At 46.3% G+C, this 25,738-nt stretch overlaps 1 protein-coding gene across 2 annotated transcripts in view; it reads left to right on the top strand.

Annotated features, from left to right (window-relative positions):
• FAM234B (family with sequence similarity 234 member B) overlaps window positions 1-25,738 on the top strand; it is a 59,156-nt gene that overhangs the window by 10,112 nt on the left and 23,306 nt on the right. The window contains exons 1-2 of one of the 2 annotated variants that reach the window (XM_084810067.1): window positions 9,536-9,600; window positions 23,387-23,779. In XM_084810067.1, the coding sequence (XP_084666193.1) occupies window positions 9,564-9,600; window positions 23,387-23,779 (430 nt within the window). In that variant the 5' untranslated portion in view covers window positions 9,536-9,563. Of the gene's footprint in view, window positions 1-9,535; window positions 9,601-23,386; window positions 23,780-25,738 lie in introns of those variants that run through there. The other variant, XM_084810068.1, reaches the window with a different exon arrangement.

The following is a 25,738-nucleotide window of genomic DNA, read 5'->3' as shown; positions in this document are numbered from 1 at the left end:
TTAACCACTTTATAGTCAAAGCGCCTGTAGTGGAATGGGAGAGAGGCAGAAACAACAGTCACTGGAAGCACTGTCAGTGACCTGCTCCCACCCTCCCACCAATTTGTTGTCATGACAATGTTATTCAACACCCCCTAGCACACACCCACACAAAGTGGGATAAAGCGAGACAGAGGAAAAACACAGGGGGAAATGGCGATTTCATTCACAAGCACAGAAAATGCTGGGGTTTCCCCGTTCTCAGATAACATGGGAAGAGGGAGGGGAAATTGTGAGATAGCAGCAGGAGAGCAGCGTTATTATTTAAAGCTCCCGTGAAACCAGTGATTAAAGAAGACTGATCCTGCTAAAAAACCCAAGGTGTGACGAGAGCCATTATCTCAGAGTCAGCAAACCAGTTCTAGCTGTTTTTCTCTCCATCAGGAGCAGGTCTTTTGTAAAGCTAATAGCCTATTTGAGACCAAGCTGTACCAAAATACTTTGCTTTAACACAGGAATAATAACTCACAAGACTATATTGTTGCAAGGAAAATCCCCCCCCCCCACACACAATCCAAGCTAGCATGAGGATTGCAGCTTAACTCATAGGGAGCAGGGAAGCTTGAGGGGTATGGCAGATGACACCATCATCCCTGCTGCTAATCAAAAATGTCCCAGTCCTTCAACCTTGCAAGCCCTGACTCCACTACGCTACTGAGTATAGCATACCATACCATAGCATCAGGCTGGATTATGACATGCTGAGGCCTTAAGCCAGGGGTAAGCAACCTTTTGGGCCCGTGGGCACATTTGGATATTTGAGAAACTATCTTGAGCACAACCATAAAATGGCTGCCATGGCTAGTCACAAAGGAAACGTAACCTGTCCAGAGGCATTCATGGGATGTTATGATGGCAGCAGCTGGAGCTTCCATTTCCCTTTGTAGCAATCCCAGATGCCAGGAAGAACATATACACACAAAATTACATAAAAATTGAGAGGAGTAGGGTGTCTTGTGGGCACCAAGGAAGGTGCCTGGGGGCTCACTGGTGCCTGTGGGCATTACGTTGTACTACTCTATGTCAGGCTTAAAAGGCCCCCATAGCATTACAAAACATGTTATTATTCTAACAAAAAGGACAATGAAAATACAAATAATAAAATGTTATTTTTAGATATATACTTGGCAAAGATGCTATGAAAACCTATAATCTAACAAAAACAGCTATCTTGCACTAAGCCTCTTTGTGTTATAAATCCCTTCAAATGAAAATACGTTATGATTTCTTACTTAGCATTTATGAAAACTTTGAATGTAAAGAAACACAAAAGCAGTTATATAGTTCAGCATTGCTAAACTGAAGAAGCAATACAACCTGCACTATTTCTGTTTGCATGTCACATAAAATGTTAAACATTTTTTCATGATTTTTTGAGAGCAGAGTCATCAATGATGTCGTCAAATGATAGGTTGTGAAGTTTATTGCTTCCTATGCACATAATGCCTAGTGCAAAGAATCTTTCTTGTAGCATTGCTGTCCGCAGTTCATTCTTGATCTTTTCCGGCTGTGAAAATGACCTTTCTCTTGAGCAGTTTGCTACCATTAGACTCAGAAAGACCCACAATATTGCTTCCACATTTGGGAAAGAGAACTGAATTTTAACTCTGATGATGAATGATGCGATACACATCCTGAAGTGCCCTCCCCTTGCAGCCTCTGCACTGTTCCGGAGGGTCCCGAATTCACTGAAGCAGATGCGGGGCACAACATGCTTCAAGGGGAGGGGGAATTGGTGAGAGTTGCCTCCACCCCTTCCACTGGCATGAGCATCCTGTGAGTGGAACTCCACTTAGGGGACACTCCTGCCTGTAAGAGCAAAACCAGGATCCCAGCCACTGAGTTTTTATGTTGGAACAGTATAGGAACGTTCTGATGATACCTTGGCACAATATTCTTTATAATATACCACAGAATGGAGTGAGTGAAGTGTAGCAGCAAAGTTGCATCTAGCAGCTTCCAACATTTTTTTATTATTAAGATGCATTCCTCCTGTCTCTGGATATGTTAGCAATCTGGGTTACCAAGGCAAAGACCAAAAAAGAAAAGAAAAGAAAAGAAAAGAAAAGAAAAAGCAAACAATTTCAAAAGAAACCCAAACAATAATCTGGATCAAATGGATTTCTAACAGCTGTTTTCATTTCAAAAGGGCAGTTTTCTTCATCATCATTCAGCAGAAAGAAGAGGAAATAAATTCCTGGAAGAATTTCAGACCTGGGAAAACAGGATACAGGCACTTGATGAAGCAGTAGTGATGGAAAGTTTAGCCCCGATACGCCATTTGTATGCTTTTAAGGCTCAACTATGTGAGGCATTTACTAGAAAGTGTGAATTCTGAAAGCACATCAGCCAAGAAGCACTAGCTAAAACATGCCAAAAAATCATTTAGTGGTAACATTAATGATAGTGCTATGCTACCCTACATGGAGTATTTATCTCAATGAACGAATGTGCTTACACTTAACAGGGCTGTCAATATTAATGCCATCATTTTGATGTTAACTAATAAATCTTGGCTGTGCTAAAATCAAACGGCTCACTGCAAATTAAACAACATGAAGATGAGCCCTCAGAACATAATCCCACAGTCATTAGCTAGCTGGCAAAACTCCCATTGACTTCGGTGGTGCAGATTTTTTTTTTTTTACTTTTGTGGAACCACTTCTCCAGATTGGCTAAATAGTATGTAAAACATAATCTGCATTCTTCATTTCATGCAGGCTACCAGCCTTTTGGACATGGGCTATGTTTTATAATTATGGTTACTGTATTTCAATTGTCTGTTCTGTGAACCCCTTTGGGAGCAATGTGTTTGATGAAAAATGAGGTATTAAATAAATGAACGATGACTATGGGTGCTTCCTGATGGACAGCTCCTAGCGCCAGCAGTCAAAAGTCATTGTGCTGCTATTCCTGTTGTTCTCTCCTTAACAATTTGTGTGTGTGTGTGTGTGTGTGTGTGTGTGTGGTAAGCAAAAACAGAGATGAAGCAGTGGGGAAAAGATGGGAGGGTTACAAATGGAAGATGACGATGTCTGGACAAACACACCCTGTCAAACTCCATGAATGAAGCAATAAAAGCCTAGTCTGGAAGCACCCTATGACTTCTCCCCTCTTATACTGTATAGTACAGTCACTTAACCCAAGTCCTTGCAATAGAATCATAGAATCATAAAATAGTAGGGTTGGAAGGGGCCTACAAGGCCATTGAGTCCAACCCCCGGCTCAATGCAGGATTCCAAGTCAGAGCATCCCTGGCGGATGGCTGTCCAGCCTCCTCTTGAACGCCTCCAGTGTGGGACAGCCCACTACCTCCCTAGGTAATTGGTCACATTGTTGTATTGGTCTAATAGTCAGGAGGGTTTTCCTGATGTTCAGCCGGAATCTGGCTTCCTGTAACTTGAGCCCATTATTCCGTGTCCTGCCCTCTGGGATGATTGAGAAGAGATCCTGGCCTTCCTTTCTGTGACAACCTTTCAAGTACTTGAAGAGCGCTCTCATACTTCCCCTCAGTCTTCTCTTCTCAAGGCTAAATATGCCCAGTTCTTTCAGTCTGTCTTCATAGGGCTTTGTTTCCAGTCCCCTGATCATCTTTGTTGCCCTCCTCTGAACCCTCTCCAGTTTGTCTGCATCCTTCTTAAAGTGTGGTGCCCAGAACTGGACACAGTACTCCAGATGAGGCCTAACCAGTGCTGAGTAGAGGGGAACTAGTACTTCCCAGGATTTGGAAGCTATGCTTCTATTAATGCAGCCCAAAAGAGCATTTGCCTTTTTTGCAGCTACATCACATTGTTGGCTCATATTCAGCTTATGATCGACAACAATTCCAAGATCCTTCTCGCGTGTAGTGTTGTTGAGCCACGTATTCCCCATCTTGTAACTGTGCATTTAGTTTCTTTTTCCTAGGTGCAGAACTTGGCATTTCTCCCTATGAAATGTCATTCTGTTGTTTTCTGCCCAGCGCTCCAGTCTATCAAGATGATCACTTTGCATTTTTTTTCTGTCTTCCAAAGTATTAGCTATCCCGCCCAATTTGGTGTCATCTGCAAATCTGATCAGCATTCCCTGCACCTCCTCCTCCAAGTCATTAATAAAAATGTTGAAAAGCACTGGGCCCAGGACTGAGCCCTGTGGTACCCCACTCGTTACCTCTACCCAGTTTGAGAAGGTCCCATTGATAAGCACTCTTTGAGTCCGATTCTGTAGCCAACTGTGGATCCACCGGATCATTGCTTCATCTAGCCCACTTTGAGCTAGTTTGCTCATCAGGATATCATGGGGCACTTTGTCGAAAGCTTTGCTGAAGTCGAGGTATATTATGTCTACAGTATTCCCACGGTCCACAAGGGAGGTGACTTGATCAAAAAATGAGATCAGATTTGTCTGGCAGGATTTGTTCTTGACAAATCCATGTTGGCTTCGAGTAATCACTGCATTGTTTTCAAGGTGCTTACAGATGGATTGCTTTAGAATCTGCTCCAGAATTTTCCCCAGGATTGATGTCAGACTGACTGGTGGTCTGTAGTTCCCAGGTTTCGCCTTTTTACCCTTTTTGAAGATAGGGACCACATTAGCCCTCCTCCAGTCATCTGGCACTTCTCCTGTCCTCCATGATCTAGGGATGGGCGAAAGTCCCTTACCTGTCCTCGAAGCTTGCTTTGCAGTGGGGGGGAGGTGCTTCAGTTTTCCCCCGAAGTTCAGGCGAGGGGGGGGAGACGCCCCGCCCCGCCTGGCCGAAATTCAGGCCGGGGGGAGGCGCCCCATCCCTCGCCGGCGAAATTCAGGCCAGGTAGAAGCGCCCCGTCTACCCGGCCGCGAAAAAAAAGTAAAAAAAACACAAAAAAACTCACACACCCGTGATAGGCTACGTAATGATTTACGTAGCCTATCACGGCTAGATTTCCAAAGTCAGTCGTGATAGGCTATGTAAATCGTCATATAGCCTATCACGGGTGACTTTGAAAAAAAAAAGCGCGTACGCAAATGGCGGCTCCCATGGGGACCGCCATTTGCGTTCCTTATTTTGGCACGTCTAGTCTACGTAAAGATTTACGTAGACTATGGCGAAAATAAGGGCAACGCAAATAGCGTTCCCTTATTTTCGCCGTAGTCTACGTAAAACTTTACGTAGACTAGACGTGCCAAAATAAGGAACGCAAATGGCGGCACCCATGGGCCGCCGCCATTTGCGTACGTGCTTTTTTTTTTCCAAAGTCACCCGTGATAGGCTACGTGACGATTTACGTAGCCTATCACGGCTGACTTTGGAAATCTAGCCATGATAGGCTACGTAAATCGTTACGTAGCCTATCACGGGTGTGTGTTGTTTTTTACAGCACTTTTTTTTTTGCAATGGTGGCGGCAGCAGCCGGTCGGGAGACTGGCCGCCGCCCCCGCCGAACCGCTGCCAAACTGCCACCAGGACCCGCCGCCGAGAGGGACATTCGGCCACGGTAAGTCCCATCCCGGGGGGGGGGCGGGGGGCCGGCGGAGAATTTCCCCAACACTTTCGGGGGGCCGAATGCCTCGGCGCTTGGCCTCCCGAAGATTCGGGGAGAAATTCTCCGCCATCCCTAGATTTCTCAAAGAGAATAGGCAGTGGTTCTGAGAGTTGTTCTGCCAGTTCCTTTATTACTCTAGGATGCAGTTCATCTGACCCTGGAGATTTGAACTCATTCAAAGTAATTCAGTGTTCCTTGACCATATCAATCTCAAGCTGCAATCCTGCCCCTTCAGCCTGTACTTCGCCTTTGCCAGGGGGGTCATAGACCCTCTTTTGGGAGAAGACTGAGCCAAAGTAGGAATTGAGCACCTTTGCCTTTTCTTTGTCATCTGTTATTGTTTTGCCATCCTTATTTAATAGCTGAACAACTATTTATTTCCTCTGCCTTTTACTATGCAGGTAAATGAAGAAAGCCTTCAATAGGGAGAGCTTAAAGAGAAAATCTCTTCAGGATGCAGGACAAAGGTCAAACAGATGTTCTGTAACTGTTCAATATACAAGGATGCCTTTCAAAATCTCTAGGGACCTGTCTTGTACTACCTTGTAATATAAGCTGAAGGTGTGCCTACTCCCATTTCAACAAGCCTGTACTTTATGGTCACCTGCCAAGATCCTTCTCCAGGTACCTGTTCCATCCGAAGTTAAAAGGGCAACTACATCTTTCTCAGAAATGGTGCCCATTTATGGAATGCCCTTCCCAGGGAGGGTTGCCTGGCACCAACATTGCTACTGTGCACATGCTCAAAGGAATTGCTCTTTTTTATTAGCACTTCTTGCAGGATGAGTCCTGGTGCTAAAAATGGTTCCAAGGTTCCAAGGAAGCCCTGTCTTTACATGGCCAGTGTGGCCAGTGTGGTGTAGTGGTTAGAGTTTTGGACTGGCACTCAGGAGATCTTGGCACTAGTCCCCACTCAGCCATGAAGCTCACTAGGTGACTTTGGGCCAGTCATTCGCTCTCAGCCTACCTACTTTACAGGGTTGTTGTGAGGATAAAATGGAGGTTAAAATTCAGAGGAGGAGGACTATATAAGCCACCTTGGGTTCCTTACAGGTGGGAAAAAAGGCAGGATATAAATGTAATAAATAAGAGAAAGGGGAAAGTAATAGCAGCAACATATACAAATTTTTCCTTTTGCACATCTTAATATACCTAGTAGACCACACTGTATTTTTATATGCCAATGAAATGGATTCATGTTATAGCATTAATAGGTTTGAAATCTCATCAAAGTCTGGCAGTTCTTTATAAAAACACTGGATTAACACCTCCGCATGTGTGGACAGAAAAAAGTCCTATAACTCCCAGCATTCCCCAGCCAGCCATGCTATAGGACTTCTTTCTGTCTAAACATGCATAGGATTGTGCCCTTAACTGATTTATTCTCAGAGTTATACTAGCACTAACCCCAGAAATTCAGAAATCATATTTTCCTGGCATTCCTGCTGTAATACTTTGTTTCCAGGAAAAAAATTAGTTTTACTCTAGCCATCATGTCTGTTGCTGTTGCACGTACTGTGAGGAATGTGGTTGTATGAGTGTCACAATTACTTCGATTACTTTCTACATAATGCCTGGGAGGGACAAAGTAATTGTGACACAAGGACAATAGCCTCCCTGCCTTTTAAAAGAGGGAGATGTGCACTCCCAAGGTGTAGAAGGGGGGCTCCTTTGGACTGGACTCCCACAGGGCACAGTCTTGCAGCTTTCCCCAACCTGGCACCCTCCAGAAGTGCTGGACCACAACACAGCTGCCATGACCAGGATGGCTAGGGACAGTGGGAGTTGTAGTCCATCACATTTGGAGGGCACCCGTCTAATCAAAGCTATGGTTTTCCCAGTAGTAATGTATGGCTGTGAGAGCTGGACTATAAGGAAGGCTGAGCGCCGAAGAATTGATGCTTTCGAACTGTGGTGCTGGAGAAGACTCTTACGAGTCCCCTGGACTGCAAGGAGGTCAAATCAGTCCATCCTAAAGGAAATCAACCCTGAGTGCTCATTGGAGGGACAGATACTGAAGCTGAAGCTCCAATATTTTGGCCACCTAATGCGAAGAGAAAACTCCCTGGAAAAGACCCTGATGCTGGGAAAGACTGAAGGCAAAAGGAGAAGGGGACGGCAGAGGATGAGATGGCTAGATAGCATCACCGATGCAATGAATATGAACTTGAGCACACTCCGGGAGAGAGCGCAGGACAGGAAGGCCTGGCGTGCTATGGTCCATGGGGTCACGAAGAGTCGGACACGACTGAACGACTGAACAACAACAAAGGTTGGAGAGGGTTGATTCTAGTGGAAAGAATCAACCTTAGCTGACTGAATGGGGAGCATTACTGAAGTCTTCCACAGCTCCCATTCATTTCACTGGGACTTGTGCAGGAGAACATTCTGCTGGATTAACCCCTATTTTTTAAAAAAACAACAGCATGGGGCCATGGCAGAAAAAAGTAAACAAGAAAAAGGTTCATGAAAAGTGAGGCACTGATGTAGGCTGGGGCAGGGCTAACTTTGCTGTTGTTCCATATTCTACTTGAGGTCTCCCTTATTTGAGTCATAAAATGCCACAGGTGGAGGGGAGGGGAAGAGATACATCACTCACCACTGGGGTTAGCCTGGGTACTAGGTAACTGATGCATATGACACTCATTCAACCACATTCCACACAGTATGCGCAATAGCAACAGATATGATGGCTAGAGTAAAACTCATTTTTTTCCTGGAAACAAAGTATTACAGCAGGAATGCCAGGAAAATATGATTTCTGAATCCAGTGCATGAGCTGTGGGAAAAGATGGTTGGATCCCCTGTGACACCTGAATGACAATGGCACATTTATTATGCAATGAAATAAAAATGTGGGAAATCCTTTGATGTCAGACTTTCCATATCCTTTGTTCTTTGTATTTTATTTGTTCATTCATTCAGTACAGGTCAAGGAGGAGGATAGACAGTATTTATTTTTTTTGGGCCTGATCCTGCTGACACTGCACTAAGGCAAATTGGCAGTTAAGGGTGCAATCCTATTCATATTTAGACTGAAAAATATCCTACAACTCCCAGCATTCCCCAGCCAGTCATGGAGTTGTAGGGCTTTTTTCTGTCTACACGTGCAGAGGATTGTGCCTTAAATCACTGAAGCCAGTAAAATCCATTTCATTTTGGCCAGATAACAACAAGAGAGCCAGTGTGGTGTAGTGGCTACAGTGTTGGACTGGGAGTCAGGAGATCCGGGTTCTAGTCCCCACTCGGCCATGGAAGCTCACTGGGTGACTTTGGGCCAGTCACAGACTCTCACAGGGTTGTTGTTGTGAGGATAAAATGGAGGAGGAGGAAGATTATGTACACTGCCTTGGATTCCTTGAGGAAAAAAGGCAGAATATAAATGTAATAAATAAATAAATAAATCCCCAGGATCCCTTGCAACCCGGCAAAGGACACTCAAACACAAGGTGCAGCCCAAACTTGTGTCCTCTGTGCCGTTGCAGGGGGGCCTGGGTTTGGATCATGAGGTCCAGCCACTCGGGACACCACCCTCACCCTATGTAGGGAAAGGGCAATAAAACCCATTTCTATTCCTTCTGCGACCAGAATATATTGATATCATACTAAAGCGAACATCAAAATCAATGTTTAAGATGACGATGATGACGAAAGAACACTGTTAACCACTTCTCTCCTTGAGACCCGTTCCATTCCCTTGCAAGAGCTTCTCCTTGCTTCCTTTGTAGCTTGCAGGGATTTCGGTGGAACCAGTCAGGTCACGAGTCCTTTTCAGCTCCCATTATTTCCTGTGGGCTTTCGGACAGCAGCCACTGCTTCCTTCCAATGGACGTCGGTGTCCAGCCAAGAGGCTACCTACGACCGACGCAGACCGTCGGCCCCGCGCCCCAGCCACGCAGCGCGATCCCTCCGCCTTTCTGGGCAGGGCGCGCTAGAGCGCCTCACCTTAATCCAGCCTCCCTGCAGAACTACACTTCCCAGCAGGCAAAAGAGCCGGGCGCGTGCGTGCTTCTCGTCGCCAGCATGGCTACGGTGCTGTCGCGGGCGCTGAAGCTGCCAGGTAGGGGTCTCGCCTCGCGCAGTGCGTCGAGCGCGCGGCCGAGGCGCGGGGAAAGAGCCGGGCCGCAATCCCGAGCGAAGGGGCGGCCCAGCCCCGCGCCCCTTAGCGGCGGGAGCATCCGGGCCCCGTCCGGCGGAGACCACCCGGCCGCCCCCGCTGTGCATCCGGGCCCCAGCAGGTGGCCCTCGTCTCTGGTCGGGAAGGCGCAGGGAGCGGTGCACCTGCGGCGGCGGCGGCGGCGGGGGGCTCTGGCTGCCTGGGCTGGCAGCGATGCGGGAGCGGGGGGAGAGGTGGTCATGGCGCTGAAGGCTTGATCCGGCTCCTGCGGGAGCGGGAAGAGGCATTACTGGCCCCAGGGAAAATGATGGGGGACAGCTGTGAGACGGGAAGGCGGGGAGGTGCTGCTTTGCTGCCGAGAGGGAAGTGGGGGAGGGACTGGGGGAGGGGCCGCGCGCTGGGGTGCGAGAGAGCCGCGTTCCTCGGGGCAACAGTTGAGCTAAGCCTTCAGTTGAGCTAAGCCTTCAGTTGAGCTAAGCCTTCGGGCATCACCATCCAGCGTTTGTGCAAGCGTTGGCATCTCACCACGAATGAGATAGTTTGGGAGATGAGACTCAGACCTCAGCCCGTGGAGCCTCTACTCCTCCAGTGCATTGCACGTTCACGACTGGCCACTCACTGAATTGTGCGGGTCCGTTATGTGATGTCGGCATCGTCCAGTCGTTATCCCACCGTTCCCACCTGCCTTTCCTGTGTTTTCCTCAAACGGAAAAACGGTGGTATTTTTCCAGATATGCGCAAATGGGGCGCCATGACCTCTCCGTGTATTTCTCCCCTGGCGCGAATGAGCCGCTGTGAGTTGGCGGCTGTGGGCGGTTGTTTTGGGCTGTTGGGGGTGCGGTCATGATGGGGAAGGCGGTGACAACTGTGGGCTGTGGGGCGTATTGCCTTCCTGTGCCTGCGCTGCCTTGGGCCCTTGTCATTTTCGGCCTGCAGCATTCTGAACAAGGCAGCAGGTCCGCAGAGCAACAGGACGGCAGAGCGGCGGGTCAGCAGAGCGGCGTGCTGGCCTTCCGACCTGCCGGGACGCCCCCCTGATGTGCATTCCCAGTGAGTAAACAGCTGAGTAAACAGCAGAGATTGTCAAAAACACTGAACAGAGAGGGGGTGGGGGGGAGATGAGGGGGAGACTGTCTGTGTGTGGTCCCCATCCACCAGTAACATGCAAGGGGAGGGAAAGGGGCAGGACCCGGGGAGGAGCTGTTGGTAAACCCTAAGCGCGTGTAATGCTTTTTTGCGGAAAGGTGGCTATGCCTCTAAGCGGCATCACCACCCCCGTGAGAAGAAAATAAATAAAAAATAAGATGACGGGGACAGCCATCTAAAGAGAACGACCCAGTCCTGCAATGATGCTGGATGGAGAAAGAACCGGCATTGATGTGGAATTCTTCACCTGTGTGATGGAGCCCCTGGTCTCCGTGACAGTTGTTGCATGGGTTGTAGCTGACTTAATGATGAGGCTTCCTCATCCTTTTCTGAAACTTCAGGAGCCTTCCTTGTAATTAAGCAATTGTTATTTTAAACCTTCTGTGGCGCAGTCAAGACAGCTTATCATGTTGCTGTACAAAGGTTAATGAATAGTACATTCCTTCTTATACCTTGGCATATGTTAGCCAGTATTTGCTGGTGCTCTATTTGCACATCTTAACCTGTTTGTCTTCTTTTGCATTTTAATTGGTGTAAAGGCTGGAATTCTGCATACAGATGTACAATTTGTGCTCCCCCCCCCCCCGCCACATAAACGAGAAGTAAGGGATTCTCACAGTGTTCGAGAAACACTGCATCCTCCCATCATCTCAGCATATTGAAAAGCCCTTCGGTTTTGTGAACTGCCCGGAGAACTTTGGCTATTGGGCAGTATAGAAATGTAATGAATAATAGATTAATGGAAATAAAGAAATAGAGGTTCCCAGAGAACTTGCATGTGCCTCAGGTTCACATGTATGTATTTATATCGAAATGAAAGGAAACCTTGCTGGGCTGCCCTCTATATATTTTCCATCTGCCACTTTTCCCTACAGTGCCTTGCATGCTGTTAGTGCAAGATAAATCTTGCTATGTAAAAAATGAGAGGACAGATATGTCTATTGTCTGCTATATGCCTGCTTGCAAAGTTGTGATTTTTGAAGAAACAAATATTTCAAAAGCCTGTTTTTACTGCGACACAGCAAATGGAACACTTGGATTTTTGGGTGCTAGTTGATTTGGTATCCCTGTCAGAGCCAGAAAAAACAGACAGACAGGTGCCATTTAGAGAATTTGAAGCTGCACCTAAGAATCTGACATTCTGTTTTGAGCCATCACTTAAACTGGATGCTGTTTAGAAATGAACAATATTTTTCCAGCTCTTTGTTGTTCAGTCGTGTCCGACTCTTCGTGACCCCATGGACCACAGCACGCCAGGCCTTCCTGTCCTGCACTCTCTCCCGGAGCGTGCTCAAGTCCAATTTTCCGGCTCTAGGACTTGTCATTTGGAAGTCAAGGTGGGAAACTGAGTTAGAAGCGAAGGCAGTACATGTGATGAAATTAAGCAAGTAGGAGCGAGCTCTGTCATCTCTTATGCATGATTTGGACTAATAACTCTGCTGGCTCCAAGCACTGCCCTCCTCCCTCATGCTTGGCTTGGCATCGTTCTTCAAATTCCTGGCAAAGCAGAACCCAGGAGAAAGGCAACGTGGCACTCTTCCATTGGTTTGTAGAAGCCGTAACATCACCCACAGGGCCCCATCACAGCTGCTTAGCCATACACCATGAAACCTTGTTAATTAGTGAAGCAGTCATGTGCTCCTTTTTTATTTGATTTAAAGAACAATGTGTGCTCCTTTGTATCCAACACAGCCTATTCCTACTTGTTTGCTTTCTTCTTATTCACAATCCTGCAATGTACGCCCCACCTGCATTTTCTTTCCCTTTGCCCAGTCTCCTTTGAAGTCTCTCGGGACATTCTATCTAGTTTGAGGTGAGATTGTATCAACTAGAAGGAGAATGCCTTAGTGCTTGGGCTTGTCAATTTTACATTAACTGTCCAAAGCAGGGAAGAGAAAAGGACAACTTAGTATTTTTTTTATTTTGTAAGTAAGAACTGTTGCCTCTGTTTGTTTTTTTCCTCCTCTCTTCTAATCCCCTTTCTTTTTGTTGTATTTTAGGGCACAATCCTATGCATGTTTAGACTGTAAAGGGCTACAGCTCCCAGCATACCCCAGCCAGCCTTGCTAGGATGGGGCATGCTTTATGTACGCTGGTGGGCAGGCACTGTCTTATTATTGACTTTTGTAACCTGGTCCTTTTCAATTGAGGAGCAGGGTAAAAATGCTGCTGCTGCTGCTGCTGCTAATAATAATAATAATAATAATAATAATAGGGCTTTTTATTATGTTGAGGGGTGACATGGCCTTCAGTGCTGGAATGGAAGTCTTCATGGCTTTCAAACAATATATTTTTTAAAAGTGCAAGAAAAGCTTCCTTTCCTCTGACTGAGCAGATGGATTCCATCCACTGCAGAAAGGCTCCTTCTATCAGAAAAAGGCAACTTTTGGCTCCAACCCATTGCTCCTTTGTGCACCTCTCCAGAACTTGGCAATTTGTAACCCTCCAGATGTTTTGGTCTATCAGCCCTAGCCAGCATAGCCAATAGTGAGGGATGCTGCGTGTTGTAGGCTAAAACATCTGGAGGGTAGGTCCCACAGGGATCTGTATTAGGACCAATGCTTTTCAACCTGTTCACAAATGATTTGGAATTAGGAGTGAGCAGTGAAGTGGCCAAGTTTGCTGATGATACCAAATTATTTAGGGTGGTTAAAAAAAGGATTGTAAAGAGCTCCAAAAGGATCTCTCCAAACTGGGAGAATGGACATCTAAATGGCATATGTGGTCTAATGTAAGCAAGTGTAAAGTGATGCATGCTGGAGCAAAAAATCCCAACTTCAAGTATGACCTGACAGGATCTGAGCTAGCAGTGAGCGACCAAGAAAGAGATTTTGGGGTTGTGGTGGACAGCTCAATCAAGATGTCAACCCAATGTGTGGCCGCAGTAAAAAAAGGCAGATTCCATGTTAGGCATAATTAGAAAAGGAATTGAGAATAAAACTGCCAATATCATACTGCCCTTATACGAATCTATGGTGCAACCACACTTGGAATACTGTGTACGGTTGTGGTCACCACACCTAAAAAAATATATTGTAGAGATCACCGCAGATGGTGACTGTAGCCATGAAATTAAAAGACGCTTGCTCCTTGGGAGGAAAGCTATGGCCAACCTAGACAGCATAGTAAGAAGCAGAGACATCACCTTGCCGACAAAGGTCCGTCTAATCAAAGCTATGGTTTTCCCAGTAGTAATGTATGGCTGTGAGAGCTGGACTCTAAGGAAGGCTGAGCGCCGAAGAATTGATGCTTTCGAACTGTGGTGCTGGAGAAGACTCTTACGAGTGCCCTGGACTGCAAGGAGGTCAAATCAGTCCATCCTAAAGGAAATCAACCCTGAATACTCATTGGAAGGACAGATAATGAAGCTGAAGCTCCAATATTTTGGCCACCTAATGCGAAGAGAAAACTCCCTGGAAAAGACCCTGATGCTGGGAAAGACTGAAGGCAAAAGGAGAAGGGGACGGCAGAGGATGAGATGGCTAGATGCAATGAATATGAACTTGAGCACGCTCCGGGAGAGAGCGCAGGACAGGAAGGCCTGGCATGCTATGGTCCATGGGGTCACGAAGAGTCGGACACGACTGAACGACTGAACAACAACAACAACAACAACAGAGCTGGAAAAAGTGCAGAAAAGGGCAACTAAAATGATCAAGGGCCTGGAGTATCTCCCCTATGAGAGAAGGTTACAACAGCTGGGATTGTTTAGCTGGGAAAAAAGGAGGGTAAGGGGAGACATGATATAGGTCTGTAAAATTATGCATGGTGTGGAGAATGCGGAGAGGGAGACATTTTTCTCCCTCAAAATACTAGAACTCGGGGTCATCCTATGAAGCTGATTGGTGGGAGATTCAGGACAGATAAAAGGAAGTACTTCTTCACACAGCGCATAGTTAAACTATGGAATTTGCTTCCACAGCATGTGGTGATGACCACTAATTTGGATGGCTTGAAAAGGGGGTTGGATAAATTCCTGGAGGAAAAGGTTATCAGTGGCTATTAGTCTTGATGGCTATGTGCTATGTACACCAGTTGCTAGGGAACATGGGTGGGAGGGTGCTCTTGCGCTCATGCCCTGCTTGTGAGTTCCTGGTCAACAGCTGGTTGGCCACTGTGTGAACAGAATGCTGGACTAGATGGGCCCTTGGTCTGATCCAGCATGGCTCTTCTTATGTTCTTAAATTGCCTACTTGTGTTAGTCCTTGACTTTTTTGTTAGCATCAAAGAGCTTCAACATGTGACCACTTGCTCGTTCTCCAATAGATATGTTGACTGATTTATTTTATTGTATAGACTTCATGAATCTGATAAGGTGTACTATAGTCCACGAAAGCGCGTACCAAAAGAAATGTGTTAGTGTTTAAGGTGCCACAAGACACTCTGTTGTTTTGGCTGCAGCAGACTAACATGGCTATTCTTCTGGAAACTGTTCCAGGGAGACTTAGGGCACAATCCTATGGCTGCTAGTCAGCAGCTAGACAGCCATAGGATAGGTCGGTTCCCTGAGAACCGACCTCCACCCCTTCCTGAGCTGCCTACGAGGCAGCGTGGAACAGCCCCACGCTCTGCGCTTGGAACAGGAGTGTGAAGCAGCAAAAAGAGGGCATTCGTGGGGGCATGTTGGGACAGGGAAGTTGGAAATGCCGGTATGACACATCCCACGTGTCATCTGGCTGCTGCTTCCCACGCTCTGAGGTCTCGGAGTTAGGCAGCTGAAATTGGCTGTCTAGTTGTAAATGCACAGCGGCTGAAGCATGGAGGGGATGATCCCCTCCATGCTTCTCCTTCCCTGCATTGGATAGGCGGTCGCCTCCGAGTTTGGAGGTGGCCACCTACCCTGATAGGACTGCACCCTTATAGTAGTTTAACATTCTCTTTCATTTGGCTGCTTCCACTCTCTTATAACTCTTCCTACATTCACTGCTTCCATTTTAAATCATGAAAGCAAAATCCCAACTAAATGTGCTCCCTCCAATTTTTTTTTTACATAATAGGACAAAAAATTGCCCCACACCAGTCCACTTGCATGCAACCCAAATACATTGTTGTTCTGTTTTTAAACTCAGCTGTTCAGGCACACACATTTCATTTGTTTCATAAAGAAGTTAATTCCCTTTGTGTTGTGAACGCTAGTCTTTCTCAAGGGGAAAATGGCTTCACAGATAAGCAAGGCAGTTGGATCTGTTCATCCACGATTTGATAAAGTATACATTTCTTTCTTGTATATATTTGTTCCAGGCTATCATGGTAAGGCAGCCAAAGCAGGTTACAAAAAGTCACAGCAGAATGAGATGGTGGAGTTTTGGGGTGGTAGAATGACTTGTACTATTTCAAAGTACAGGTAGGCAGTCACATTTTTGAATGGTCCCGATCCTATGTGAAAAATTCCCTGTGAGTAGAAAACTAGCACAACAGGGAGTGGGTTGGATTAGACCGTCCCTCTTTGAGGTGCTGGGTTATTGTTGTTTCCGTCCATGGAAGTTTTTAAAGGGAGCATTAAAAAATGCTGTCCTCAATCAGTGGTGCAGCATGTTCTACCATGTCAGACGTTTGCTGCCTCATTCTATAGCTGCATGTGTAGGACCAAGCCTAAAACGGACCACTAAGTGGAACACTCCCCTGATTCAAACTTCCCTTTTCATCCCAAGCTCTCAAGCCTCCCCATACCCATCCATTTGTAAGCTTGCCTTGCTCCCTCATCCCTTAACAATAACCGTAGGAGACCAGGAACCGCTGGAAAACTGTTTTTGAAGGGATGCATAATTGGTTTGGACTGGAGATGACCCCCCCCCGCCCCAGCTCTGCACCTTCAAAAAGGTGCTTAAGCTCCTCCCCCTCCCCTCCTTTCCCCCTCTTCTATTAAATAATATGATCCTAATATAATTAGGATTATTAAATAATCCTTTGGTGGTAAATGAAGTACTAGTGCTGGGCTGTTGATCTGAAGCAAATACTTGATGTTTGGAGTGCATTTGTTAATGAAAGATGGTATATAAATTTTAATAAATAAATGGTAACTCTTTAAACGCTGAACCTACCGATCTCCTAGAATAACGCTAATATGCCTGCTGCCAGAGGAGCTTCTGGAGACTTTAACAGAATGGAGTTTTGGAACAGCAGTTTTGAATCTGTAAACCAGTGGTGGGGAACTAATGGCCCATGGCCTGCTAGGCTTCCCATCTGGCTCATCTACTCTCCTGGCCCTGCCCTCACAGCCCTGTTTCCCTTGGTTCTCTGCTGTTTCCCATGGATCTGCTGAGCAGCATGGGGTGGGGATATTGCATGGAAGGGAGGTTTCAGCCTTCCTCCCAGTCTCCCCTGCCTGCTGCTCAGCTGATCCACAGGAAAGAGCATAGACATGGGAGAAATGGGGCTGTGTGTGTGGGCGGGGCAGGGGGAGCATGCTAGCGATGCAGGAAGAGATTGCTCTTTTCCTGCATTGCCAGCTTGCTGCATTTCCTCACTCTGTGCTGAGAAAGGAGCTCCTTGGTTTTATCCAGGAAGTTGTACGGTGCCAGTGCAGATCTTTAAAGCATGGATATAACACGCACCTGGCATCTAATTTAATATAGAATCATAGAATCGTAGGGTTGGAAGGGGCCTACAAGGCCATCGAGTCCAACCCCCTGCTCAATGCAGGAATCCAAGTCAGAGCATCCCTGACAGATGGCTGTCCAGCCTCCTCTTGAACGCCTCCAGTGTGGGACAGCCCACTACCTCCCTAGGTAATTGGTCCCATTGTCATATTGCTCTAACAGTCAGGAAGGTTTTCCTGATGTTCAGCCGGAATCTGGCTTCCTGTCACTTGAGCCCATTATTCCGTGTCCTGTACTCGGGGATGATCGAGAAGAGATCCTGGCCTACCTCTCTGTGACAGCCTTTCAAGTACTTGAAGAGCGCTATCATATCTCCCCTCAGTCTTCTCTTCTCAAGGCTAAACATGCCCAGTTCTTTCAGTCTCTCTTGATAGGGCTTTGTTTCCAGTCCCCTGATCATCTTTGTTGCCCTCCTCTGAACCCTCTCCAGTTTGTCTGTATCCTTCTTAAAGTGTGGTGCCCAGAACTGGACACAGTACTCCAGATGAGGCCTAACCAGTGCTGAGTAGAGGGGAACTAGTACTTCCCAGGATTTGGAAGCTATGCTTCTATTAATGCAGCCCCAAATAGCATTTGCCTTTTTGCAGATCCTTCTCGCGTGTAGTGTTGTTGAGCCACGTATCCCCCATCTTGTAACTGTGCATTTAGTTTCTTTTTCCTAGGTGCAGAACTTGGCATTAATCCCTATGAAATGTCATTCTGTTGTTTTCTGCCCTGCGCTCCAGTCTATCAAGATCACTTTGAATTTTGTTTCTGTCTTCCAAAGTATTAGCTATCCTGCCCAGTTTGGTGTCATTTGCAAATCTGATCAGCATTCCCTGCACCTCCTCCTCCAAGTCATTAATAAAAATGTTGAAGAGCACTGGGCCCACGACTGAGCCCTGCGGTACCCCACTCGTTACCTCTCCCCAGTTTGAGAAGGTCCCATTGATAAGCACTCCTTGAGTCCGATTCTGTAGCCAACTGTGGATCCACTGGATCATTGTTTCATCTAGCCCACTTTGAGCTAGTTTGCTGATCAGGATATCATGGGGCACTTTGTCGAAAGCTTTGCTGAAGTCGAGGTATATTATGTCTACAGCATTTCCCCAGTCCACAAGGGAGGTGACTTGATCAAAAAATGAGATCAGATTTGTCTGGCAGGACTTGTTCTTGACAAATCCATGTTGGCTTCAAGTAATCACTGCATTGTTTTCAACGTGCTTACAGATGGATTACTTTATCATCTGCTCCAGAATTTTCCCTGGGATTGATGTCAGACTGACTGGTCTGTAGTTCCCAGGTTCCTCCTTTTTACCCTTTTTGAAGATAGGGACAACATTAGCCCTCCTCCAGTCATCTGGCACTTCCCTCATCCTCCATGATTTCTCAAAGAAAATAGACAGCGGTTCTGAGAGTTCTTCTGCCAGTTCCTTTATTACTCTAGGATGCAGTTCATCTGGCCCTGGAGATTTGAACTCATTCAAAGTAATTAGGTGTTCCTTGACCATATGCCTATCAATCTCAAGCTGCAATCCTGCCCCTTCAGCCTGTACTTTGCCTTTGCCAGGGGGGTTATAGACCCTCTTTTGGGAGAAGACTGAGCCAAAGTAGGAATTGAGCACCTCTGCCTTTTCGTTGTCATCTGTTATAGTTTTGCCATCCTTATTTAATAGCTAAACCACCATTTCTTTCCTCTGCCTTTTACGATGCACGTAGCTGAAGAAAGCCTTTTTGATGTTTTTAGCATCCCTCACTAACCTCAGCTCGTTCTCAGCTTTAGCCTTCCTGACGCCATCCCTGAAATTCTGTGCTACCTGCCTGTACTCTTCCTTTGTTACTTGGCCTTCTTTCCACTTCCTATATGTGTCCTTTTTTGTTTTCAGGTCATCCCTAAGCTTTTTGTGAAGCCATATTGGCTTCTTCTCTTGTCTTCCACCTTTTCTTCTTGTTGGAATTGTTTGTAATTGTGCCTTGAGAATTTCCTTTTTTAAAAGCTCCCACCTATCTTGGACTCCTTTTCTCGTTAGCGTTGCTTGCCATGGGACCTTACTGATCATTGTTCTGAGTTTATTAAAATCAACTTTCCTAAAATTTGGGGTACGCGTTTGACTACACTCGGCTTTTGCTTCCTTTAGAAACATGAACTCAAGTATAACATGGTCACTTTCCCCCAGAGTTCCTGTAACTGCTACTTTATCCACTAAGTCATCTCTGTTGGTTAGGATCAAGTCAAGGATAGCCGATCCTCTAGTTCCTTCCTCTACTTTCTGTAGGAGGAAGTTATCCGCCACACAAGTCAGGAATTTCCTGGAGGGGCCATGTTTTGCAGAATTTGTCTCCCAACAAATATCAGGGAAATTGAAGTCCCTCATTACTACTACATCATGCTTCCTTAAAACATTGGCTATTTGCTTTTCAAAAATTTCATCCTCGTCTTCTCCTTGATCGGGTGGCCTGTAGTAGACTCTGACCATCAGGTTCCTTTTATTCTTTGCTGCATTTTTTTTGATCCAGATGCTCTTGATGGGGCTACCAAGCTCATCCTCCTGTATTTCTGTGCAGAGATATGTATTTCTCACATATAGTGCAACCCCACTTCCCTTTCTGTTCCTCCTGTTCTTTTTGAACAAATTATATCCTTCAATTGCTGTATTCTAGTCATGAGTGTCATCCCACCAAGTCTCAGTTATACCTATCAAGTTATAATTTCCCTCTTGCATTAAGAGTTCAAGTTCGTTCTGTTTGTTTCCCATACTCTGGACATTAGTATATAGACATCGAAGACCATGTGCTTCATAGTCTGGCTTTCTTCCTACATGTTTGTGAAGACTATGATTGGGCGCTATTAGAACTTTTCTCTCCGTTGCAGGGCATGAGCCTACGTCCATTGTTACCCCCAACTTTACATCTCCCTTCCTCATAGGATTCAATTTAAAGCCCTCCTGATGAAGTTCTTCATGCTGTGGCCAAACACATTCTTCCCAGCCTTTGTGAGGTGCAACCCGTCCCTTGCCAACAGCCCATCTTCCAGGAAGTATAGCCCGTGGTCCCAGAATCCAAATCTCTCTAGTTGGCACCACCTTCATAGCCAGTCATTCACCCAGAGTATTTGTGTTCCCTTTCTATCCCTCATCTAACTACTGGAAGTATGGATGAGAAAACTATCTGGGCCCCAAAGTTCTTGAGTTTCCTTCCCAAAGCTTCAAAGTCTGACATGATTTCTTCATAGAAATGAAGTGGTATCATTTGTTCCCACATGGATGAGAAGAAAGGGATACCTGTCAGTGGGCTTTATGAGTGCAGGCAACCTTTCAGTCAGTCTCTAATCCGTCCTCCCGGGAGACAACATACCTGGCGAGTCCACGGGTCTTCGCGACATACTTGGGTCTCGATCCCACGCAGCAAGGAGTCTCCCACTACTACCATTCTTCTCTTCTTCTTGTTGTTGGCCTAGGTTTCGTCGCCTCTGTTTGACTGACCTTGAGCCTCTTGCTCACTCTCATGTAGGTTCCCCCTGTGATTCTTCCTCTGCAGGCTGTCCTCCAGTCTCATCTGCAAGTACCTGGAATCGGTTCCACAGCTCCACTGCTTACACTGGTGCAGAGTGGCGTCTAGTTCTTCTTCTCCTAACTGTCACCCTTTTCCACGGAGTATCCTCTACTCCATTTTTCTTCTCCTCAGCATTTCCCACTTCTGCCTCATCTTGCTGTTGCTCTTCAAGCTTCTGGTCTTCCCTTTGCTGCTGTAGTTCCCCCATTCTGTCCAAGAACTCTTCATGTTCTCTTATTCCCCGGAGGGTTGACAGTCGCCGCTCCAGTCCACTTACTTTTTCCTCCAGCAGCGTGATCAACTTGCACTTGTTGCAGGTGTAGGCCATGTTGTTCTCAGGCAAGAAAACAAACATTGCACACACCTTGCAGGTCACCACCACTGGAGAGTCTTGTCCTTCCATAGCCTCTTTTCCCTTTTTGTATCTAGCCTTGTGATTGTTCTAATCACAACATTATGATTGTTGTGCCTGTGCCTGCTCCTCTACTCAGTAGAGGTTAAAAGCAGAGTCCCACTGGTGTGGAAGTGTGTGTTACAAGACAAATAAATGAAAAAAAAAAGTTAAAAAAGAAAAAAAAGTGTTAGGGGCCTCCCCCGTGACCTCCCCTGCCGAACTCTGGCCAACTCCTGTTTGCTTCCCTGTTTGCTCACTCTGGTTGCTCGCTCTCTGGGAGCTTGCTTGCTTCTGTAGTCCCTGGAGCAGCTGGAGCAGCTTGCTCTGCTCTTCTCTTCTCAGCTGGGAGGCGGGAAACAGACTGAAGCTTCCTGCCCACTCAGCTGCTGTGAGTACTCAGGCCACACACTCCCAATTCAGTTGGAGCTCTCAGAAGCACCCGGTGTGCTCACAGCCACTCAGAAGGATGAAGGGCAGCCCCCTGGGCTTCCTGCAGCCCACTTCCCTCTTAGCCTCTGTCTCCTTTGTCTCCTTTGTCTCTTCTACCACTGCAACTCCCCTGGCCAACTCCTGTTTGCTCCCCCTGTCTGCTCTCTCTGGTCGCTCGCTCTCTGGGAGCCTACTTGCTTCTGTAGTCCCTGGACCAGCTGGAGCAGCATGCTCTGCTCTGCTCTACTCAGCTGGGAGCCGGGAAACAGCCTCCTGCATGATCATATATGATATACCTGCATGATCAGGAAGATTAGGGTGCAGTCTTATTGATTGTGCCTCGGTGATCAGGAGCTTCAAAATTGGAGGCATCTGATCATCCAACGTAGGGCAGGAGGAGGAGTGGAGGCAATATTCACCCCTCCTGCCCTGCAGATTTTGCTAGACAGACTTTTTAGCCCGCCCAGCAAGGGCGCCTTGGAGGAGGGAAGACGGCTGGAAGAGACTCAGGATAGGTCATATCCTCGCTCTTCAGCCTCCTCCCCTCCCCGCCCAGCAGAATGCCCCCTTTCCCCTCCACTCCAAGGTTGCTGGTGTGGTTCTCTCTCTGCAAGGGGGTGGGGGTGGAGGGTCGGATCTTCAACTCCCCCTTCCATGGTCAGAGTGCTATCTGCAACCTCAGAATGGTCTCCCGGGGATCATAGGATTGCTCTCTCAGTCATGTTAAAATAATCATAGTTATTTTGGTTGGGCACAGACAGGTGAGGTTTACACTACCATGATGTTTCTAGAATCACCCAAAATAATGCTGAAATGGCATACAGATAAAACAGCTTGAGATCCCACAAGTATGTAACCAAGGCGCTGATTTGTGAGAATAGGAAATTGCCATTCTCTGAAACAAACCCGGTGTCTCTTCATTGTGTAAACAAATCCTACCTCAGGATTTAGCCTGGTGCCCTCCAGATGTGTTGGATCCCCATTACTAGTCACCATGCTGGCTGGGAATGATGGGAGTTGGAGTCCAACACATCTGGAAGGCACAATGTTGGGGGAGGCTGCCCTAACTGACTTGAATATCCAGCCTTAATGAAAGGTAGAATATGGTGAGATAGTTACATACATTGGAAGGTAGGGAAATTTTGTAGTGACAGTGCTTTGAAAACTATGGTCCATGGGGTCACGAAGAGTCAGACACGACTGAACGACTGAACAACAACAACAAAGGTGGTTTTATTTTTGAGCAGAAAAGTGGGTGAGAAGACATAACTCTGGTGTGTGTAGGTTTTAGCATGCAGTAACAGCACAGTAACTTCAATGAGACCCATTTCTCATTACAGAGCTCAAAGGCATTAGAGGGAATTAGGTAAATTACGTCATCTCTTTTTTCATTGGGGAAAAATAAATGGTTGAATTCTGCCTGTTCCTGCGTTGAATCTTTGGAAACATGGAGAGGCCTTTCCTTCTGTCTTACATCATCAATTCCAACCAACAAACATGCCCCTCACCTGAAAACTGACCTCCCTTTCATGCAGACCTTTCTTAGGGGATCTGAACATAGCAGAGGTTCTTCAATCCCTCTCTTCTCTATCAGCCATGATTGGCTACCTCTCCCCATTTCTCTTTGCAGGGAAAAAGAGCCCAGACCTCGGGGAATATGACCCCCTCACCCAGGCTGACAGTGATGAGAGTGAAGATGACCTGGTGCTCAACTTGCAGAAGAATGGTGGAGTCAAAAATGGGAAGAGTCCGCTGGGGGAGATGCAGGATGTGGACTCGGACGTGGAGGTTGGGATGACAAAGCAGCACCTTTCTGAGGGGATATCAGAGGACTATCCAAGTGAGACCGCCAGTAGTCTGGAGCAGAAGACAGCCAACTCCTTCATGTCTTACTTGCGCACAGCAATCTTTTTGCTCACTGTGGTTGTCTCCATGATCCTTGTGCTAGTGTGTGCGTTCCTCATTCCTTGCCCTCCAAGAGACTTGCATAATACTTGGATTCGCAACTTGGGTCAGGAGGCAGGTAAGAAACATCTGGAAGGGCCACCTCTGCCCTGGCTCATGGATTGTCCTAATGGGAGAGAGTTTGAGGCATTTGATGGAGAAGAAAGAGAACTGTATGTTGCCCACCATCCACATGTAGGAGACTAATGCCAATTCATTGAAATACTATTCAAGGGCCAATAGAATGTGGATAAGCCAGAGAACACCTCTAACGAAAGAACTATAACTAAAGACTTGGTGTTTTGAAGCAATAAGTGAAATCAAGCCTTCCACCCTTCTCACCACCAATACAGCAGGGGTATTAAAGAGCCAGCAAGATGTCAAGGTTATAGTGTTGGACTCTGACTACAAAGACCCTGGTTCAAATCCCCACTCAGTCATGGAGCTCACTGGCTGAGCTTGGGCAAGTCACTATCTCTGAGCCTAACCTATCTCACAAATCCCCAGGCAACATTCCTTCAAAACTCTCACACCCAAAAGGGAACACACACAAGCACAATAAAATCAAATCAGGCAACACCCCCCACCCCACAAAACAGAACCATCCCAGGCATCATGTACAGACACAATATTCTGGAGGGGGATCGGCTCTTGGCAGGCACCGAGGGAGTTGTCCGGCAGTTCTGGGGCATCCATGGGTGCTGTGCTGGGAACTCCAGATCTAATTAAATAAATAAATAGCTACAATTGCGCCAGGCTCTAAGTAATGATTTCCCATCTTCCTTCTGCCTCCTTTCTCACCCCATCCCCCAAGCCACCCTGCTTCCCGTTGTAAAGTATTATTTCAAATTATTTTATTTGTACAGCATTAAGTGTATCTATTTAACACAGTGATACCTGAGTTTAATAAAAGCAAACAGGTCAAATCCAGTTAAACCCGAAGATACAGCCTTTTGTGCTACAGTCCTGAATTCTGCAAACACAGCATTCAAAATCTTAATTTGAAATCAATGGTGCAAATGTACATAAACTTATTTAATTTGGACGCTAGTCATAATACTCAAAGTTCTACGTTTTTGGAAAGATTTGGAGTAATGTAGGGTATACCTTTCTAGACAGCAAAAATACAGATCAGATCTAGGGCTAAAGGCTATATTTAGATGGAAATCAACGTGTTTTAATGGTTAGGTAACTAATAAGAACATGCTTATCTTTTGATTGAACCGTATGTGGAAAGGTTGATTAAATTTGATTATTTGAGCAGAGGCACTCAAGTTGATGAGTTAAATTGATGGTTTAACTTCCATTAAATCAATCCGCCCTACTAAGAGATTAAACAATTATCCAGCTTTATTTCTTACTTTCTTGCATTTCAAAAAAAATTCTCATGCCGTTTTCACTTGCCTCACTGCCTACCTCTGTAGCTGGTGATACCATTTTGGAATGTTGTTTTTAGAAATGCAGACGGCATGTTTCTCCTTCAGCCCCCTCGTTTCCCCTTTTTGAACCACATCAGCAATGGCAAAAGTCAAGTAGTATTCTTACGACATTTGCCTTCCCCAACCTGGTGCCCTCCAGATGTGTTGGGCTGCCACTCCCATCATTCTCAGCCAGAATGGGAAGGCTGTGCTACATTTTCTTACCTTACTTCATGTTCTGAAATAAGCAACAGTGTTTCTGTAGAACTGTGATGTTCTAGAATGAGGGAATGAAATGAAGGATATTTTGGAGCCCTTTCACAGAAGGAAACTGTCCTTGCAACGCGTCTGCTTCAGTGTCTAACCTCCGATTGCCCTTCTTTAGAACCCTGTTTAAAGAGACTTTGGCCCAGTTTGGCCCATGTTTTCCACTAGTTTCTTCCCCTTCCGCTTCATGTAGACATGTATATGGTGGAATGCAAATCTTAAGCACTACACTTCAAAAATCCTTGCTAAATGTATACTGGATGTACGATGTGCATTCAAGGGCATTTGACTGGCTGACTTGTTCCATATAATACAGGGTAGTATTACAGGGTAGTGGGGGAAACTGATATTCA

Source organism: Heloderma suspectum, chromosome 7, assembly GCF_057233095.1.
Source record: "Heloderma suspectum isolate Gila_16-S chromosome 7, 16-S_ref, whole genome shotgun sequence".
NCBI lineage: Eukaryota > Metazoa > Chordata > Lepidosauria > Squamata > Helodermatidae > Heloderma > Heloderma suspectum.
This window is presented reverse-complemented; position numbering and strand designations above follow the sequence as displayed.